General features: G+C 44.1%; 1 protein-coding gene and 1 long non-coding RNA gene across 2 annotated transcripts in view; one reads left to right on the top strand and one right to left on the bottom strand.

Moving 5' to 3' along the window:
• PTGES (prostaglandin E synthase) overlaps positions 1-2029 on the bottom strand; it is a 74415-nt gene extending 72386 nt beyond the window's left edge. Inside the window, exon 1 of the mRNA XM_069748163.1 lies at positions 1853-2029. Within this exon, the coding sequence (XP_069604264.1) occupies positions 1853-1957 (105 nt within the window). The 5' untranslated portion in view covers positions 1958-2029. The remainder of the gene's footprint in view (positions 1-1852) is intronic.
• Positions 1-18275, top strand: part of LOC138662476 (uncharacterized) — a 33242-nt gene extending 14967 nt beyond the window's left edge. The window contains exons 2-3 of the long non-coding RNA XR_011318033.1: positions 11469-11625; positions 18152-18275. This is a non-coding gene — a long non-coding RNA (uncharacterized lncRNA). The remainder of the gene's footprint in view (positions 1-11468; positions 11626-18151) is intronic.
• Positions 18276-22554: the final 4279 nt, after the last annotated feature.

Here is a 22554-nt window from a genome sequence, read left to right as displayed (position 1 = left end):
ACAGGCCTCACTCATCTTTTTAAGTGGAAGAAATTGCACAATTGGTAGCTGACTAAATACTTTTTTTCCCCACTGTATATAGGCCTGGTGACATGTGGGAGGTTTCTTCTTACCAGAGGCTGACCCAATTCTCCATCCACATAGCCCTACGCCCTGACTCTCAGTACTACAAGCCTCCAGAGCTTGTCTTCAGCAGGTGATCGTGTAACCTGACCTTTCTCTCCACGCTGTGTACCCTGGGCGTGGAAGGCAGGGATTAGATATTAATGCTACCACCTTCGCACATCAAAGAGCCATTGAGGGGGATGTACAAGGCACCGAAAGAGTTGACATCCTATGAACCCATCTGGATATTCATCATCTTTAGCGCATGGACAATAGCAGCTCTGGGGCCTAGATAGTCTTCACTATCGGGTATCATTGGACTGACGGGATAATTAGATGAGGCACAAGTGGTGTAAACATGTATTTCTCAAAAAACAATAGTCAAAAACCCATTACAGTCTGGATATTCCTGTTTGTGAGGGATTATCTAAGGTCATTGAGCAGGTGTATCCGTTGTATCTGTCCTGCTGCCTGAAGTGTGATCCGACATCGATATCATTCATCAGTCTTCTTGACATGACATTGTTCTGTTTATTTAAAGGGCGGCTGCAAGAGATTTGCCCCTGAGAACTAAATTTGCATTAAAAAAACCAAGTCTCTCCTTACTTTTCAGATACAGAAAAGATGGCAGATTTGTCCATGTGGGCATAACCTTAAAGGGGTTGTCCAGGCATTGGTATTTGATGACCTATTTGATGTCCTCTTGCTCTCCAGAGGATTGGGCATTTCTATAGACTGATTTCAGTAGGTACCATGTAATGCTTTATTTCTCCTGCGGAGGCGCTGCATTAGAATTTTGCCCTTGTTGCCAGGTTTCTCTGCAAATTACTGGCGATTGCGAAAGGACCCCGGGGTAGGATGTGATCAGTTTATTGTTGGGGCATTCTTCTCTCAGGCAAGTCCATTCTTGTTTATCGGCCAAGTCTGATATTACAGCTCGGTGCCATTCTTGTCCACTACTTAAGGTCATTAATATCTGATCGTTTGGGGTCCGCACCCCCCACCAATCATCTGGATGTAACCAGTATACAGAACTGGATCATCACAGCTCCCTGCACTGTAAGGGCCATTCCCAGGTACCGCAGCTCGGCTTCTAATGAAGTGAATAGGAGCTGATCTGCAGCACCCAGGAGTGGCCACTACATGGAGCCATGCTGTTCTGCTCCATACACTGTTTACATATGGGTTGTCATTGGAGTTACTTTGGTGTCGGACCCCAACTGATATGTTATTGATCACCTCTTCTAAGAATAGGTAATCAATATTGAAGTAGTAAACAACCCCTTTAAATGTGTAGAAGCTGCAATATCGTCCATAGACAAGACTAGCGCCTTCTTAAAAATAGGCAAATCCTATTTTTAGAATCCTTGACAACCCCTTTAAATGCACATAGCCACTAAAGAGTTAACTCTTAAGTTCCAGACTTCTTTTCCCTAAAACACATTCCCATCAATCACCACCATCTTTCCCTTTTACACTTTGGTGTTAACAATTGCCTGTCACTGATACCAAAACCATTAACCATTTACTCGCCGGTAGAACGTGAAGACGCTTATTCATTTGCCCCAATACGGTCTCTGTTACATCACATTCTGCTCATCCAGAAACATGCACTTCTGCTATTCAAGGTGAGCCCCCAGGGTTTAACAGACATCATACAGGCTGGAGGGGGGGGAGTTTAACTTTTTGCAACCTTCTTGCCTCAAATTTGCTGAGTTTGCAAAAGTATGAGGATATTGGGACTTACTTTTTTCCGCAGCCGGATCTGCCCTGTGATGATAGCCAGGAGGTACATTTTCATGATGAGGAGGGTGCTGTAAAAGACAAACATCAGGAATACCTTGTTTTCCATCTTGGTTGCTGCAAGGAGCACTTCTCCTGGACTGCAGAGTAAATGAGACTCAGTAGGAAAGGAAACAGGAGGAGTAATAGAAAGGAGGGGAGAAGGAGAAGCTCTATGTACAGTACAGCTGTCTCTTCAGCTCCCTCTAATATTGGGAATGGTCTAAAGGGCTCCTGATAGGTTCTATCAGATCCTGATTAAATCTGCTCAAATATAAATCAAAAGGCTGCAAAAAAACACTCTAGGAAAATAAAGTTTTCTAACACCACTTCAGGAAAAGAAAAACCCCTCCAAAACAGGAGCATTCCAAAATATTCTGTGTGATATCATCTACTGTGAATGGTGGATCCTGTGTTATCTACTGTATATAGAGGTGTTATCAGTCATTGTACAGGAGGAGGAGGTGAGCTGTGACACCACATACTGTGAATGGTGGATCCTGTGTTATCTACTGTATATAGAGGTGTTATCTGTCATTGTACAGGAGGAGGAGGTGAGCTGTGATATCACCTATTGTGAATGGTGGATCCTGTGTTATCAACTGTATATAGAGGTGTTATCAGTCATTGTACAGGAGGAGGAGGTGACCTGTGACATCACCTGTTGTGAATAGTGAATCTTGTGTTATCTACTGTATATACAGGTGTTTTCAGTCATTGTACAGGAGGGGGAGGAGGTGAGCTGTGACATCACCTATTGTGAATGTTGAATCCTGTGTTATCTACTGTATATAGAGGTGTTATCAGTCATTGTACAGGAGGAGGAGGTGAGCTGTGACATCGCCTATTGTGAATGGTGGATCCTGTGTTATCTACTGTATATAGATGTGTTATCAGTCATTGTACAGGAGGAGGAGGTGAGCTGTGAAATCACCTATTGTGAATGGTGGATCCTGTGTTATCTACTGTATATAGAGGTATCATCAGTCATTGTACAGGAGGGGAGGAGGTGAGCTGTGACTTCACCTATTGTGAGTGGTGGATCCTGTGTTATCTACTGTATATAGATGTGTTATCAGTCATTGTACAGGAGGAGGAGGTGAGCTGTGAAATCACCTATTGTGAATGGTGGATCCTGTGTTATCTACTGTATATAGAGGTATCATCAGTCATTGTACAGGAGGGGAGGAGGTGAGCTGTGACTTCACCTATTGTGAGTGGTGGATCCTGTGTTATCCACTGTATATAGAGTTGTTATTAGTCATTGTACAGGAGGAGGTGAGCTGTGACATCAACTATTGTGAATGCTGGATCCTGTGTTATCTACTGTATATGGAGGTGTTATCAGTCATTGTACATGAGGAGGAGGTGAGCTGTGACATCGCCTATTGTGAATGGTGGATCCGGTGTTATCTACTGTATATAGACGTGTTATCAGTCATTGTACAGGAGGGGAGGAGGGGAGCTGTGACTTCACCTATTGTGAGTGGTGGATCCTGTGTTATCTACTGTATATAGATGTGTTATCAGTCATTGTACAGGAGGAGGAGGTGAGCTGTGAAATCACCTATTGTGAATGGTGGATCCTGTGTTATCTACTGTATATAGAGGTATCATCAGTCATTGTACAGGAGGGGAGGAGGTGAGCTGTGACTTCACCTATTGTGAGTGGTGGATCCTGTGTTATCCACTGTATATAGAGTTGTTATTAGTCATTGTACAGGAGGAGGTGAGCTGTGACATCAACTATTGTGAATGCTGGATCCTGTGTTATCTACTGTATATGGAGGTGTTATCAGTCATTGTACATGAGGAGGAGGCGAGCTGTGACATCGCCTATTGTGAATGGTGGATCCTGTGTTATCTACTGTATATAGAGGTATCATCAGTCATTGTACAGGAGGGGAGGAGGTGAGCTGTGACTTCACCTATTGTGAGTGGTGGATCCTGTGTTATCTACTGTATATAGATGTGTTATCAGTCATTGTACAGGAGGAGGAGGTGAGCTGTGACATCACCTATTGTGAATGGTGGATCCTGTGTTATCTACTGTATATAGAGGTATCATCAGTCATTGTACAGGAGGGGAGGAGGTGAGCTGTGATTTCACCTATTGTGAGTGGTGGATCCTGTGTTATCTACTGTATATAGATGTGTTATCAGTCATTGTACAGGAGGAGGAGGTGAGCTGTGAAATCACCTATTGTGAATGGTGGATCCTGTGTTATCTACTGTATATAGAGGTATCATCAGTCATTGTACAGGAGGGGAGGAGGTGAGCTGTGACTTCACCTATTGTGAGTGGTGGATCCTGTGTTATCCACTGTATATAGAGTTGTTATTAGTCATTGTACAGGAGGAGGTGAGCTGTGACATCAACTATTGTGAATGGTGGATCCTGTGTTATCTACTGTATATAGAGGTGTTATCAGTCATTGTACAGGAGGGGAGGAGGTGAGCTGTGACATCACCTATTGTGAATGGTGGACCCTGTGTTATCTACTGTATATCGAGGTGTTATCAGTCATTGTACAGGAGGAGGAGGTGAGCTGTGACATCACCTATTGTGAATGGTGGATCCTGTGTTATCAACTGTATATTGAGATATCAGTCATACAGGAGGAGGTGAGCTGTGACATCACCTATTGTGAATGGTGGATCCTGTGTTATCTACTGTATATAGACGTGTTATCAGTCATTGTACAGGAGGAGGGGGTGAGCTGTGACATCACCTATTGTGAATGGTGGATCCTGTGTTATCTGCTGTATATAGAGGTGTTATCAGACATTGTACAGGAAGAGGAGGTGAGCTGTGACATCACTTATTGTGAATGATGGATCCTGTGTTATCTACTGTATATAGAGGTGTTATCAGACATTGTACAGGAAGAGGAGGTGAGCTGTGACATCACTTATTGTGAATGGTGGATCCTGTGTTATCTACTGTATATAGAGGTGTTATCAGTCATTGTACAGGAGGAGGAGGTGAGCTGTGACATCACCTATTGTGAATGGTGGATCCTGTGTTATCAACTGTATATTGAGATATCAGTCATTATACAGGAGGAGGTGAGCTGTGACATCACCTATTACGAATGGTGGATTCTGTGTTATCTACTGTATGTAGAGGTGTTATCAGTCATTTTTCAGGAGGAGGAGGTGAGCTGTGACATCACTTATTGTGAATGGTGGATCCTGTGTTATCTACTTTATATAGAGGTGTTATCAGTCATTGTACAGGAGGAAGGGGTGAGCTGTAACATCACCTATTGTGAATAGTGGATCCTGTGTTATCTACTGTATATATAGGTGTTATCAGTCATTGTACAGGAGGAGGAGGAGAGCTGTGACATCACCTATTGTGAATGGTGGATCCTGTGTTATCAACTGTATATTGAGATATCAGTCATTATACAGGAGGAGGTGAGCTGTGACATCACCTATTGTGAATGGTGGTTCCTGTGCTATCTACTGTATATAGAGGTGTTATCAGTCATTGTACTGGAGGAGGAGGTGAGCTGTGTCATCACCTATTGTGAATGGGGGAGCCTGTGTTATCTACTGTACATAGAGGTGTTATCAGTCATTCTACAGGAGGAGGAGGTGAGCTGTGACATCTCCTATTGTGAATGGTGGATCCTGTGTTGTCTACTGTACATAGAAGTGTTATCAGTCATTGTACAGGAGGAGGAGGTGAGCTGTGACATCTGTTGTGAATGTTGGATTCTGTGTTATCTGGTGTGTCTATAGAGATGTTACCTTTCAGGCCACGTGTTCACACGTTCAGTATTTTGGTGATTTTTTTATATCAGTATTTGTAAGACAAAACCAGGAGTGGGTGATAAATACAGAAGTGGTGACGTGTTTCTATTAAACTTTTCCTCTGATTGCTCCTCTCCAGTGGTTTTGAATTACAAATACAGATGTACAATATTGACCAAATACTGAACACGTGAACGTGGCCTCACCTTGTAATCCTGCATATGATAATAATGAAACTGCTTAAACATTTTCTGAACAGAACAGTAAGTTTGAGTCTAGTACAAGACCTAAAGGCCAGTAGGAGAATTGTAAGATTTCATATTTTTTATATAGGGATATGAAAAATTGAACAAAAAAAGCTAACATGTTTTAACACAACATTGAATGGGGTTTTCCAGGCACAAGAAAAATCTCTGCAGTCAGTCACTCTATGCGACTGAGGGCTGACAAATTGTGGCAGTGTGCAATGTACACATTGTCAGGATTCCCTCTATTTCCAGCTTGAGTGGAGGGTCACTTGACTGCATGTATGAGATTTGCATAATTGCACGTGTTGACTATATTCTCAAAATATTGAGGCTATGTGCACACGTTGCGGATTTTGCTGCGGATCCGCAGCGGATCTGCAGCTGCCGGTCCGCAGCAGCTTTCCATGCGTTTACAGTACAATGTTAACCTATGGAAAATGCAATCCGCAGTGCCCATGCTGCGGAAAAAAACTTGCGGAAACGCTGCGTTGTATTTTCCGCAGCATGTCAATTCTTTGGGCGGATTCCACAACGGTTTACACCTGCTCCTCTATAGGGATCCGCAGGTGTAAAACCGCAGGTGCAATCCGCACAAATTCCGCATAAGAACCGCGGTAAATCCGCAGGTAAGACGCAGTGCCTTTTACCTGCGGATTTCTCAGCAGGGCTAAAAAATACATGTGCACATACCCTGAGAGAAGTGGAGGGGAATCTAATTAACATGTGACTGCCCACTCGTTCTAGAAATAGAGGGGATCATTACAGTGAACATATTGAACACTGTCATAATTCAGCAATCTGCAGTCTCAAAGAGTGACTGTATAAATTTCCCTTGATTTAAACAAGACACAGAAGAGTTGAGGGGCACACCCATTTGGCTATAAAGATTACCTTTATATACAAAGAGGAGGGGCAATAATTCAGCAACGGTGGGGTGCAGGACTAAAAGTGAAAAATGCCGGATTCAGGAGAACAGCGGCATTTACACCAGGGAAATAAATTCCATATTTACGCCTAGTGACGGGTGCTCTTTAAATTGTCTATGGATGCCTGCAACCCAATAGTCTGGAACTCCTGTTAGTCCAGAATGGACGTGGATCATTGAGCAAGTTTGATTTATTTTAGTAATGGACGAACCATAAGATACAGTATGCCTCGATGAGTAGAGTAAGGCTACTTTCACACTAGCGTCGGAATCTCCATGTCGCAATGCGTCGGGGAGAGATTCCGACGCTAGCGTTTAACGCATTGCACAACGGAGGCAGCGGATGCATTTCTCTGGCGCATCCGCTGCCCCATCGTAAGGTGCGGGGAGGTGGGGGCGGAGTTCCAGCCGCGCATGCGCGGTCGGAAAAAGCGGTCCGTCAGGAGCAAAAAACGTTACATGTAGCGTTTTTTGCTCCCGACGGTCCGCAGAAGCACGACGCATCCATCGCACGACGGATGCGACGTGTGGCAATCCGTCGCAATGCGTCGTCAATACAAGTCTATGGGGAAAAAACGCATCCTGCAAGCACTTTTGCAGGATGCGTTTGTCTGCAAAACGACGCATTGCGGCGGATTGCAGTTAACGCTAGTGTGAAAGTAGCCTTACTGTTTCCTGGGTTAGTAACTGGCTTAGTGATAGAAAGCAGAGGGTGGTTATAAATGGTATAGTCTCTAACTGGGTCGCTGTGACCAGTGGGGTACCGCAGGGGTCGGTATTGGGACCTGTTCTCTTCAACATATTCATTAATGATCTGGTAGAAGGTTTACACAGTAAAATATCGATATTTGCAGATGATACAAAACTATGTAAAGCAGTTAATACAAGAGAAGATAGTATTCTGCTACAAATGGATCTGGATAAGTTGGAAACTTGGGCTGAAAGGTGGCAGATGAGGTTTAACAATGATAAATGTAAGGTTATACACATGGGAAGAAGGAATCAATATCACCATTACACACTGAATGGGAAACCACTGGGTAAATCTGACAGGGAGAAGGACTTGGGGATCCTAGTTAATGATAAACTTACCTGGAGCAGCCAGTGCCAGGCAGCAGCTGCCAAGGCAAACAGGATCATGGGGTGCATTAAAAGAGGTCTGGATACACATGATGAGAGCATTATACTGCCTCTGTACAAATCCCTAGTTAGACCGCACATGGAGTACTGTGTCCAGTTTTGGGCACCGGTGCTCAGGAAGGATATAATGGAACTAGAGAGAGTACAAAGGAGGGCAACAAAATTAATAAAGGGGATGGGAGAACTACAATACCCAGATAGATTAGCGAAATTAGGATTATTTAGTCTAGAAAAAAGACGACTGAGGGGCGATCTAATAACCATGTATAAGTATATAAGGGGACAATACAAATATCTCGCTGAGGATCCGTTTATACCAAGGAAGGTGACGGGCACAAGGGGGCATTCTTTGCGTCTGGAGGAGAGAAGGTTTTTCCACCAACATAGAAGAGGATTCTTTACTGTTAGGGCAGTGAGAATCTGGAATTGCTTGCCTGAGGAGGTGGTGATGGCGAACTCAGTCGAGGGGTTCAAGAGAGGCCTGGATGTCTTCCTGGAGCAGAACAATATTGTATCATACAATTATTAGGTTCTGTAGAAGGACGTAGATCTGGGGATTTATTATGATGGAATATAGGCTGAACTGGATGGACAAATGTCTTTTTTCGGCCTTACTAACTATGTTACTATGTTACTATGTTACAATATGTCTGACGGTATCCAGTAAATGACAGGATCCAAGAATAAAATAGATAAAATACTTTAAACACGTAAAGCAATGAAAAGGGCATCTCTAGACAGTTGTGCAAGGTCTCCGCAGTCCCAGGCAACAGTCCCGAGGCTGGAGAGGTGCCATTTACAGGCATGTGCAGAATTTAGGTCACCGCATGTGGGAAAAAAAAGTTATAAATTCTCCTTTGTGCAAAAAAGTTGTCAATTTTTCCATTTTGTAGGATAACATACTTGCATACTAACATAGCAGGCATCATGCATTGTAGCGGTGCACCAACAGTTTATAGATCCATTGAACCTGCAAAACTACTAGTCAGCAGAATAAACCCACTGGTGACCACAGTGTCCTCTCCATATCGAAGGGCAAAACATTTTCGAGCATTTTTTTTTCCCTGCAGTGATTTTGAAGAGTTTTTTTTTTAACCTTTAGGTTTGACAGAATCTCGTTTATTTTATTACTTACTCTCTACAGCCCTTTACAGACATCATCGCTTTCCCCATTGGGGCTCACAATTTATATTCCCTATTGGAATGTCTTTGGAGTTTCAAGGGAGATTCCATCAGTATTCCCTTCAAAGAAGTGTCATATAGTTTCGTTTCTCCCACCAAGAGTTTTTAAAAACACACAGAAGACTCCTATCAGCAGCAAAGTGAATTTCCCATAGAAGTGAGGTTTTTTTTAGCATTTTTGAGAAGGATTTTTGAGTTGATCCAATAAAAAAAAAAACTTCTTGAAACCTCTATGTGAACCTAACATAAAGGCTCTGTGCACACAACACCTTTGTAAACTCAAGCAGATGACGCTTTAGGAAACCGGCGTGTTATCTTTCCCTGAATTAAAAAAAAGAGAAAACAGAATGGACTATAAAACAGGCACGCACAACCATGGAAAATAGAAAAATAACAAAATGTTTATTGAACACCACAGCAAGACATATAAAAACAATAAAATGTACCAATAGTGTACATAAACACCCTTATACAAGCGCACAAATAAAAAATCATAGGCGCAAGAAACCATAGGTTTCTTAAGATCATTGAGTGGACTTGGTATAGACATTTGTTTCACCAGGTTTTCTTTGTTCTGGCTTTTTCAATAGAGAGCCTATGGTTTCTTGCGCCTATGATTTTTTATTTGTGCGCTTTAAGCATATTAAGATGTGTTTTCCCTTTCAACTAGGAGGTATCATTCCATCTATATAATATGACACGTATTATGCTGACCTAGTGTATTATGTTTTATATCGGCTGCATATTTACTTGTAGGGTACTTGTATAAGGGTGTTTATGTACACTATTCGTACATTTTAATTGTTTTTATATGTCTTGCTGTGGTGTTCAATAAACATTTTGTTATTTTTCTATTTTCCATGGTTGTGCGGGCCTGTTTTATAGTCCATTCTGTTTTCTCTTTTTTTTTGGTTCTATATTTATATTGGACTAGGCACTGCACCCTACAGTATTTATTTGAGAATACAGTTTTGGTGCACCCTTTACAAATGTATGTGATCTTTCCCTGAATTGTCTTTTGTGCATCATTTTTGTTTCCAATTGTTTCGGTGATATTTTGGAGGGTTTTACCAGGGTCTTTGTGGCATCTTTTTTCTTTTTTTTTTTACTGTCACTAGTTCTTTTTTTTCTGATCCAATGAATAAAGAAGGAACCGCTAGCAATTAAAAAAAAAAAATAATAATAATAATGGCGAAATATTTCAACAGACGTCCGGCCATTTTTGATCTTTCCCATTGACTTGTATTGTAAAGTACCAAGCATTTTTTGAGTCGAAAACACCTGGCGAACTGTCAGGTAACTTCTTGGAAACCTGAAGCAAGTCCTTTTCCATATAAATGCTTATGTTCAATCTTTTGAGTATTTTCTGATAGGTTTTTCAGATGGTTTCTACCTGACAAAGACGTTGTGTGCTCATATTTTTCAAGCAGTCCATGGAGAGCGGATGGGAGCAAACAAGGTCGGTCTTTTACCCTTTTTCTTAGGCCGGTTTCACACGTCAGTGGCTCCGGTACGTGAGGTGACAGTTTCCTCACGTACCGGAGCCACTGACACACGTTGACACATTAAAATTAATGCATCTGTTCAGATGTAATTGATTTTTTGCGGACTGTGTCTCCGTGTGCCAAACACGGAGACATGTCAGTGTTCGTGGGAGCGCACGTATTACACGGACCCATTAAAGTCAATGGGTCCGTGTAAAACACGTACCGCACACGGACGTTGTCCGTGTGCCGTGCAGGAGACAGCGCTACATTAAGCGCTGTCCCCCCCACTGGTGCTGAAGCCGCCATTCATATCTTCTCTCCAGCAGCGTTTGCTGCAGAGAAGATTTGAATAATTGTGTTTAAAATAAAGATCTATGTGCCCCCCCCCCCCCCCCGCTGTTCTGAAAATACTCACCCGGCTCCCTCGCTGGCTGGCGCTGCTTCCTGTTCTGGCCGCATCTTCTACTGTATCAGCGGTCACATGGTGCCGCCGATTACAGTCATGAATATGCGGCTCCACCTCCCTCTTTATTTTAAACACAATTATTCAAATCTTCTCTACAGCAAACGCTGCTGGAGAGAGGATATGAATGGGGCTTCAGCACCAGATGCTGGTACGGTACCGGAATTATCTGGACGTGTGAGACTGGCCTTAGCCAACAAATTCGGATTTTGAGTTGACACATGATTGCACAACATTAGTCAGCCAGGGTAAACCAAGACCTATTTTTTCCTGCATAAAACAGGTTGAAAGGTTAAAAAGGGAAAGTTTACATGGCTGTGAAAATAGCAGATATGTAGATAATGTGCGCTAATCTCATGTTTTGGCTGCCGCAGGTCATATACCTTACCTGCCTTTATTCAGCTGCATTGACATTTCGCGAGACGCACGGGGAATGCAAGCGGATGACGGCAAGCGGAAAAAGAAGAAAACGAGCCAAGATCATTAAACGTTCATCTGTGACGGAGATGACAGTCCCGGACGTGGAGACAGGTAGGGGCCTGCTTATACAGAGGCAGAAGAATGACGCGTGCATATATCATAAAGGGTTAAAATCAAGGTGGGGGCAGACACCCTCTCTGCTCACCCATGATCATACACTAGAGACCTGACCACTCTACTTACATTACATTCCTGGAGTACTATCACATCCGTTCTTCACTCTAATCCTCCCTCCCACCCAAAAAAAACCCAACAACATGGGAACCCACAAAATAGTTCAGCTGTGTCATTATGAGAAATGTCATCTCCATGCTATTTTTTTTTTTTTTTTCAGGAGATCAATTTGCCAATTTCTTGAAAAATTCTAAGAATATTTACAATGTAGAGCTTTCCGTTTATTTCATTGGACGCCGTGTAATATTGAACTGTTATCCCATAGATCACAATGGATGACTTAGGACAAGCACCAGTAGGGCACTCTGGGCCATCACCACCTGCCCCGAGAGTTTCAACATAAACAATTGCACCAATAAGGTGGCAAATTTAAAGGAAAAGTGCAGAAAAAAATAATCAACATTCCGTTCTGTGTATTTAATCAATGACCACCACCATAGTGTCTATACATAGAGTGATCAACCGTGCCATAGTATATGATGCAACAATTACCATGCAATATATTTAGATACCTAATTGTCCGTGGTCCAATCTATCAATGAAGGTACAGTGGCTTTCAGTAATAGGTCGATTGAGCGGCATTCTCATGATGCTTCCGGAGGTCCGTGTCTGTTCTATGGCGAGCATTCTGAATGACCGGTGGTAGCGTGATGTCATGTAGCTAGGCTGGTACGATTAACAAACTGATCTAAAGTTCCATCCAACGCGTTTCGGAAACAGAGGTTTCCTTCCTCAGGGATGATCCGAGTGGCAAGTTAACACTTTTATGGTATGTGGCACATTTGTGTATTTGCCTACGGGTCCGCAGCGGATTGGACTCACAGCAGTTTTCCATACGTTGTACACTACCATGTAAACCTATGGAAAACAAAATCCGCAGTGCACATGCTGCGGAAAATACCGCGCGGAAACGCAGCGGTTTATTTTCCTCAGCATGTCAATTCTTTGTGCGGATTCCGCAGCGTTTTACACCTGCTCCTCAATAGGAATCCGCAGGTGTAAAACCGCATGTGAAATCCGCACAAAAACCACTGGAAATCCGCTGGTTTTCAAAATGTGCGTGGAAAAATCCGCAAACGAATCCGCAACGTGGGCACATAGCCTTATAGTCCCGTCTAATAGCAACACCTAATGGAAATATATAAACGTATTCAAAACATATTTAAAGCCGACTTATATTTACTGAAATGCAAATAGTTTGTTCTTGTTCCAAAAGGAACACGTGAAATATTAACAAAAATTTCTTGGTCATGCTCCATCTCAACATTATGTTCAGAAACATAGGTGCTCTTTTAATGGCACACTAATATGGGGAGTACAATAGGTTAATAAAAACTACTGAGGAGGGGATTATATTAAATAGATGTCTGGTATTGAAAGCCACTGGATCTTCAAGGTGGATACTCCAAAACCGAAAGGTTTGAGTAGCCGAGATGGAGCGGTGTGCCTAGATTTGTCAGTATAAGGCCTCATTGAAATGTCCAGTTTTGCATAGGAATTCGATCCATGTTACTCACAGATTTCACTATTACCTATGATAACGATTGGGGCCATTCACACGTCCACGATTTTTTGCTGACCAAGCAATCCGCACAAAATCACGGACACATGTAAAAGGGCACAAGGGAATAGCGTGTGAGAATTACGCCGGAAGGATCCGGGTGTAACTTCCTCTGCTTTACAGTGTAACAATACTGTATCACTTTACATTGTGTTGTGGGAAGCGATAAATGCCAGCGGTGCTGTTAAAAGCTCGGGTTGCCCCTTTGCCGATTGAGTCTGAAAGATTCTGTTCACCTTCACAACAGCGTTTTTTGGATGTGACCGATAGTACGCATAGCACATGTGACCGCCGGCTCCCAGAGAATCCTGACAGTGCGCACAGTAGGGATTGACAAGTCTGCAGTCACATACGGTATGCATAGCACATGTGACCGCCGTCTCCCAGAGAATCCTGACAGTGTGCACAGTAGGGATTGACAAGTCTGCAATCACATACGGTATGCATAGCACATGTGACTGCCGGCTCCCAGAGAATCCTGACAGTGCGCACAGTAGGGATTGACAAGTCTGCAGTCACATACGGTATGCATAGCACATGTGACCGCCGGCTCCCAGAGAATCCTGACAGTGCGCACAGTAGGGATTGACAAGTCTGCAGTCACATACGGTATGCATAGCACATGTGACCGCCGGCTCCCAGAGAATCCTGACAGTGTGCACAGTAGGGATTGACAAGTCTGCAATCACATACGGTATGCATAGCACACGTGACTGCCGGCTCCCAGAGAATCCTGACAGTGCGCACAGTAGGGATTGACAAGTCTGCAGTCACATACGGTATGCATAGCACATGTGACCGCCGGCTCCCAGAGAATCCTCACAGTGCGCACAGTAGGGATTGACAAGTCTGCAGTCACATACGGTATGCATAGCACATGTGACCGCCGGCTCCCAGAGAATCCTCACAGTGCGCACAGTAGGGATTGACAAGTCTGCAGTCACATACGGTACGCATAGCACATGTGACCGCCGTCTCCCAGAGAATCCTGACAGTGCGCACAGTAGGGATTGACAAGTCTGCAGTCACATACAGTGACTGAAGACATAAAACCAAAGCCTGGACAACCACTTTAAGTAAATGTTTATACATTTAGGATGCCTTCACACAATGTTTTTGAATCAGTGTATTTTTTTTTTTTTTTAAACACAACATGCTGGAGATTGGAAGATGTTTTTGCTCCTGTAGACTTTCATTGTTTTTCCCAGGGTAAAAAATGGATTTGATTGTGGTAGTTAAGAAAATCTGTCCCAGTCATGTGATTATCACACAGATGAACAGTTCGTTACGAGGTGTAGCTCCCATAACTGTACTCTTATAGTGTGACGGTACCCTAAGGAGGCAGCTGTGTGATCATCACATAACCACATTGTAATCCTCTGAAAGTAATCAAACTCTCTTATTCAATGACTGCAAGCAGAGATTTTAGCAAGTGCGGGGGCGTGATATATACCGTATATATATATATATTTACATATTTTGTGTAAGTTATTTATATTTATAGTTATATTTAAGTAGCCCAAGGATTTCATTTATTCCTTATTGCTATACTCAGATCGCGGAAAGGAATCATAAACAATACAAGAAAGTGTTAAGAATGCAGGTTTATATCAGGACACATTGTTCACGGGGTGGCTGGTACAGGATGCTGCTTGATAACAAGTTGAGCTGCCAGGGACCTCCCTGAGCATTAAAAAATATCCATCATTAATACTGTTATATATACATAAATTTGCTAATTTTCTTTTAAATAAATCTCCCAAAAATATTCCCAGATACATCAATAGAAATAAGTTTATGAGTTGTCCCCTTTGTCATTAGACTTATGCAATCTACTATACATATTGGAGATCCTCATTGGATGGAACAGGGACTCTCCAATGTTTTAAAAATCAGTGTCATGCTCTGGACTAAGCATAAAACAGTGTATAAGTTTTGCATAAGGTGTTCCATTAAACGGAAAGGGGTTGACATAGAACTGCTTCCCTCTCTTCCGTGTATTCTGTTTGATGCAGCTTTAGCTTCTGTTATTTGCTTCTGCTTGTAAAGGGTTTCCCCTTGTTAGCTCTTAGTACAAGATCAAATGATGTGGTTAAACACATGCAGCCTTACATCACACACATATGGTGACAAATGTAACACCCCGGGGTCCTGGTTATTACAGTGGCATTGCTTTCCTCATGGGGAGAGTGATGTCACGTTTGGAAGCAAGGGAAGATCTCTTCTATCAGGTAAACACAAACATGCAACATGATCACGCTCCAGGCCAGAAGGGGGAGCTCTAAACCTGGTTTAGGGGGAACTTCCCTAGATATACATTAGGGTCTGGAGGGAAAGGCAGTTGGTCTGTTAGGAGGACAGAGAAGAGAGCAGTCAGACAGTGTGTGTCGGAAGGCCTGAAGGAGCCGTTCAGCCAGAGTTGCTGTAGCTCCTGGGGAAAGAGAATTCAGAAGGAAAGAACAGATTGTAGAGAGTGTGCAGGAGAGTGAAGCACAGGAGAGTGACAACTGGGGAGGATAGCTGTGACTGGGCTACCTCCCTGCAGAGTGCAGATTCCCGGTAGCTGGAAGACTGAGGTTGCGTCGGACTCTAAGAGGCACAGCAGAAACAGGCAGGACAACTGGACTACATGTAACCTGTCCGCCCTAACACCCAGGAGGCACAGTGACGCATAGAACCCGGGTCGTGATAGAGACCCTGTAAAAAGGCTCGAGCCACCTGTCATACGGGTTTGTGTCCCACCTTTATGGAGGACCTTTATGGAGGACAGAGAGAACCGTGAGGACCTTGATAGGAAGCCACAGGCAGCAAGGGACTACACCAAAGCGCTAGTAGGAAGGCTTTCATCTCCACCTGGTAAAGGGGACTCTGAACTTGCTCCCAAGTTGGCTGGACCCTGCCCGTACCTGTGATCTGGTGCCCTGGTCTGCAGTTGCCTGAAGTCTTCAGTAAACCAGGTAAAGAGACTGCAAACCTGTGTCCTCCCTTCTTTACTCCAGCACTCACCATCCTCTTCTACACACTGGGAGACCTTGGGACCTACTTCACCTGTGGGAAGTTATACCATCTTAGCTGTCATAACATCACCCCAGAGGACCCCTTTAAGCAGTGTCGGTCCCCACTGACCAAACACCACAGGTGGCGTCACGAACACAGACTTTATTCCAAATCCCTTAAAAGACCTTTCCCTTTTACTTGGGCGCCCAGGGCCACAGACCGGGTCGCCGCCACTGTGACGGCATCTGGAGAAATGGCGCGAAAACCATGGCCGCCCCTCATCAATACTACTATGTGAGAGAAATATGCCCATTAACAAGAGAGGTCCGTCTCATAGTCTGGGATGGCGGGGATGAGGAGAGAAGGAACCGTCCAAGGAAATAGGCGGAGAAGGAACAGCAAGGAGACGTGGCCAAGAACCTGGTTGGCAAGACGGTGAGCGGAGGTCACCCGGAGGAGGGGGAGAAAGCAAGCAGCTGCCCCAGCCAATGGGAAGAAGAGGACCTGCCATCAGCAATGAACCCAGAGGTTCTTGGAGCAGAAGTGGAGGGGCTTTGCTGTCAGCTCCGGCAGACCTGGTTCCATGTAGCCGCAAAAGCATGGGAGCAGCAGCGGAGCCAGCTTCTGGGATCTCAGCCTGCGACAGAGGAGCCTGGCACCCGAGATGCCGCAGCGGCAGGTAAGAAGACCTACCCTGCCCCAGTAGTCGAGGACACCCTGATAGGGCCCGTAGATGCCCCGCCACCACTCCTACCTACCACCCGGCTGGGTGTGCAGACTGACCGAGTGGGAGCAGCCCTGGGAGATAGCACACACCTCCGAGGCCCCGTTGCAGCCGACAAAAGAGGCCCAGGAAGTACACAGAGAATGGGTAACAGTGGGAGTAATCCGGCACCAACTTGATGGGGTTCCCATGGGAGGCCAAGGCTGAGGGAGAATATCTCGAAGTAATCAGCAAGAAAGAGTACTGTCGGCAGCAGGTGCTCAAACAGGAGCAGGAGGACAGGGAGCGGGACCTCCAACGCAGGGCTGCAAAGGAAAGAGATCTGCAAGCTAAAGCTCAGGCCAGGAGGATAAGCCATGAGGACAGGGGCCCACGGAGACAAGGGACTGTAGTGGCATTCTGCATCAAATCCAGCTGGGGATTCATTAAAGAATCTGGCGTGCAACAGGAGGTATTCGTTACCAAGCGTGATGTAGAACCCCATCGATTAAATTTAGAGGGACACCCGGACAGGGACCTCTACCCCGGAGACTGCGTTACTTACATCAGGCATTGGGGAGACAAAGGGTAGTATGCCCTGCACGTGCACAAATGAGCCCCAAAAGCACCCAGGTCACCTGCAAGTGACCCAGAGCCACAGCCAGTAACCTCGCCTAAATCACCGGCATCATTACCTGGCAAGGTAAACCCGGCACCTGCCCTTAGCAAAGCACAAATCATCACATGTTCTAAAGCTACTCAAACTGCACTAGAACAGAATTCAAGGAGCACCCAGACTCCCATTGTGGGTACTGATGAACTTCACATTGTACCTGGCACACGTATGAACTCCCGGCTAGGAGACTGTACTGTGCAGGTGCTACCTTGGAAAAAGAAAAATTGAATTCACAAGATTAAATGACTGTAACATAAGTTCAGAGTTTAATGAGTTTTGATTAACCTGGTGAGGTTTCTGCTTCAAAAAGTTCATTTGTTTTAAGACATTGAGACCATGGACAATGAATGGTCTACAAACTCTCTTGAATATAGTTGGCACCTGTTTAGGTGCTTCCTACTGGTTTTACAAAGAAACTTTAAAGAAACTGTTTCTAATGTTGCCTTAAATGTTGATTTGTTTGCAGACCTGAAGAAAAACCCTTTAGGAGTGGCCGAAGACAGGGTCTGGATGCTACGCCTTGTAACCCGCCCAAGACCTACGTTGGGGGTTTACGAAACAGGTCCCTCACATCATTGCTGCTATTTGAATGTGATTAAATGACTTGAATATTGATTGCTCTTTTAAATGGACGTTGAATTTGTTGCACTTAGTTTAATAAAGTGATAGTGTTTAATACAGTCAGAAAAGTTACCTTGTAAGGGAAGTAAATAGTGTTTTATGCAGATAATATTGAAAAGTACATAAATTGAAAGTAAAACTGATGTTTTTGCACTTTGATGGAAGAGAGTCTTAAAAATAGTATACCCGTAAAGGGTAGTTGCCATTCCATAGTATATTATAGTAAAGTTCTATATTTTTGAAAGGTTATTTTATACATTATAATAAAGTTATGTAGCGTTTAAAAATTAATTACCTCCCATAAAGGGAAGCCATAGTTTAACCTGTTTATAGCATTTAAAAATGTGTATGTCTTTATTAACCTGTTGTTCTTTTCCCAGTCCGTGAGTACTGGATTTAATGAGGGGGGGGGGGGGAGTGTAACACCCAGGGTCCTGGCTGTTACAGTGGCATTGCTTTCCTCATGGGGAGAGATGTCACGCTTGGAAGAAAGGGTAGATCTCTTCTATCAGGTAAACACAAACATGCAACATGTTCACGCTCCAGGCCAGAAGGGGGAGCTCTAAACCTGGTTTAGGGGGAATTTCCCTAGATATACATTCGGGTCTGGAGGGAAAGTCAGTCGGTCTGTCAGGAAGACAGGGAAGAGAGCAGTCAGACAGTGAGTGTTGGAAGGATTGAAGGGGCCGTGCAGCCAGAGTTTCTGCAGCTCCTGGGGAAAGAGAATTCAGAAGGAAATAACAGATTGTAGAGAGCATGCAGGAGAGTGAAGCACAGGAGAATGACAACTGGGGAGGATAGCTGTGACTGGGCTACCTCCCTGCAGAGCTCAGATTCCCGGTAGCCGGAAGACCAAGGTTGTGTCGGACTCTAAGAGGCACAGCAGAAACCTGCAGGATAGCTGGACTACATGTAACTTGTCCGCCCTAACACCCAGGAGACACAGTGGTCATGATAGAGACTCCTGTCATACGGATTTGTGTCCCACCTTTATGGAGGACAGAGAGAACTGTGAGAACCTTGATAGAAGCCACAGGCAGCAAGGGACTACACCACAGCGCTAGTAGGAAGGCTTTCATCTCCACCTGGTAAAGGGGACTCTGAACTTGCTTCCAAGCCGGCTGGACCCTGCCTGTACCTGTGAGCTGGTGCCCTGAACTGTGGTTGTCTGAAGCCTTCAGTAAACCAGGTAAAGAGACTGCGAACCTGTGTCCTCAGTTCTTTACTGCACCACTCTCCATCCTCTTCTACACACCGGGAGCCCTTGGGACCTACTTCACCTGTGGGAAGTTATACCATCTTAGCTGCCATAACATCACCCCAGAGAACACCTTTAAGCAGTGTCGGTCCCCACTGACCGAAAACCACAGGTGGCGTCACGAACACAGACTCTTTAAGTACCGGACCTGGTACCGAGCACCCCACTGCCCTGGCGGGCGACTCACAAACAAGCACACAGTTTGTCATCAAATTGGTGTTACCTCTGCAATTGAGAGTTGTTTTTGGCATTATGAGATCAGCTGCACTATCTGGTCTCACTGTTACAAGCAGGAGGCAGGAGTGAGAAGTAAAATCTGCATTTTGGAGAAATACATCGGAGATTCTGCACACACAGATAGTATAGACAGCCAACATAAATTAGAGAAGAGAAATATAAAGTTACATGTCATGGGATATACTAGAGAACTTGCATACAGAACTCATAGGTAGTATAGACAATAAGTCTGCAGCCAATCATTCTATGGACTCACCTACTATATAACAACTCTCATACAGGTACAACTGAGATGGGATTAAATAAATGACATGGCTGGTGAGTTACCATTACATGTGCAATTATTTCCTGAAGTGCTACTATAGAGGGTAACTATGATTTCACAAGCATTTGCCATTTCATAGCGACATGTGACTGTTGAGATATTGAGACACCCACATGTTGCTAAAACAAAGAGGGAGAAGGTTTCAGATTAGTTTCTGTTTGTTTTTTTTTATCAAAGAATAGAGTGAGCAATGAATGGATATGGAAACACAGGAATCTGAAGACTTTCCATGAAGCCGTACCCTGCTCAGTCCACACGGCAAGGAGCCAATCACAAATGATGGGGCACAGTGTGAAGCCGCATGCTGCTGCCCCTTCATTTTAGTGATCAGTGGAGATCACAGTACTCTGATCACGACTGATCAAAATCTTTCCAGTTACTGTGACATGTCAAAAGAACTATTAAATGATAGGTACCTTTAATCTACCTAGAAATTATAGCCGTGACTGGGATCAGATGACTCAATACCAAACTTCCTAACTCTTGAGAACTGCCTTGAGGGTATTCCTGAATTCTAAAAAAGTTGGGGGTCAAACCATGCCCCCGTTTGTAAACCATACCCATTTACACAACCATTACCCTAATGTTCTGGAGCTGCACACAAAAAGTGAAATCACTGAACAATTCTGTTAACGCATAAAATGGTTAGCAATGTTCAAGGTATATTACCCTTTCTGTTAATTAAATAGACGTTAACAGCAGTCCTATGTAACACCACATATGACACAGGGATAATGCACAGTGAAGATAAATCCATTGAGTCGCAGGTGATGTTCTCTTTCTTCGTAGTCATTCATTTTCATCTTTTATCCTCGGTTTAGCCCAGTCCACCATGACTTCTTCCATCCACACCTTAGCTGCTCTTATTCCCCTCCAGCAAACAGTTAGGCTATGTGCACACGATGCGGATTTTGCTGCGGATCCGCAGCGTTTCCTGTTGTGAATTCTGTTGTCGGGCTCCCTCCTGTGGTCATGAATGGTACTTCGGCTGGTTCTGTCCATGGACTTTCTCTTGGGTGTTTCTGAGTTTCACAGGTGACGAGGTTAATTCGTTAGCTGCTGCTCTATTTAACTCCACTTAGATCTTTGCTCCATGCCACCTGTCAATGTTCCAGTATTGGTCTAGTTCACTCCTGGATCGTTCTTGTGACCTGTCTTCCCATCAGAAGCTAAGTTCCAGCTTGTATTTCTTTGGTTTGCTATTTTTCTGTCCAGCTTGCTATTTAATTTGTTGTCTTGCTTGCTGGAAGCTCTGGGACGCAGAGGGAGCGCCTCCGCACCGTGAGTCGGTGCGGAGGGTCTTTTTGCGCCCTCTGCGTGGCCTTTTTGTAGGTTTTTGTGCTGACCGCAAAATAACCTTTACTATCCTCGGTCTGTTCAGTAAGTCGGGCCTCACTTTGCTAAATCTATTTCATCTCTGTGTTTGTATTTTCATCTTTACTCACAGTCATTATATGTGGGGGGCTGCCTTTTCCTTTGGGGAATTTCTCTGAGGCAAGGTAGGCTTTATTTTTCTATCTTCAGGGCTAGCTAGTTTCTTAGGCTTTGCCGAGTTGCATAGGGAGCGTTAGGCGCAATCCATGGCTATTTCTAGTGTGTTTGATAGGTTTAGGGATTGCGGTCAGCAGAGTTCCCATGTCCCAGAGCTCGTCCTTATTATCAGTAACTATCAGGTCATTCTGTGTGCTCTTAACCACCAGGTCCATTATTGTCCTGACCACCAGGTCATAACAGTACAGGTGGCCCAAAGTACTAATGCATCTCAATAGAGGGATAAGAGAAGTTCTGAGACCATTTTTTTTTTTCTTTGCAGTGTGTTTTGTCTCTATTTTCCCCTTTACCTCTGGGTGGTTCAGGACACTGGTGTAAACATGGACATTCAAGGTCTGTCCTCTTGGATGGATAATCTCACTACAAGGATACAAAACATTCAAGATTTTGTGGTTCAGAATCCGATGTCAGAGCCTAGGATTCCAATTCCTGATTTGTTTTTTGGTGATAGATCTAATTTCTTGAATTTCAAAAATAATTGTAAATTGTTTCTTGCCTTGAAACCTCGCTCCTCAGGTGACCCTGTTCAACAAGTAAAGATGGTTATTTCTTTGTTACGTGGTGACCCTCAAGACTGGGCATTTTCCCTTGCGCCAGGAGATCCCGCATTGCGTGATGTTGATGCTTTTTTCCTGGCGCTTGGATTGCTTTATGACGAACCTAATTCAGTGGATCAGGCAGACAAAATCTTGCTGGCTCTGTGTCAGGGTCAGGATGAAGCGGAGATATATTGTCAGAAGTTTAGAAAGTGGTCTGTGCTCACTCAGTGGAATGAATGTGCCCTGGCAGCAATCTTCAGAAAGGGTCTCTCTGAAGCCCTTAAGGATGTCATGGTGGGGTTTCCCATGCCTGCTGGTCTGAATGAGTCTATGTCCTT

Source organism: Ranitomeya imitator, chromosome 2, assembly GCF_032444005.1.
Source record: "Ranitomeya imitator isolate aRanImi1 chromosome 2, aRanImi1.pri, whole genome shotgun sequence".
NCBI lineage: Eukaryota > Metazoa > Chordata > Amphibia > Anura > Dendrobatidae > Ranitomeya > Ranitomeya imitator.
The sequence above is the reverse complement of the archived record's forward strand: the minus strand, read 5'-3'. Positions and strand labels throughout refer to the sequence as shown.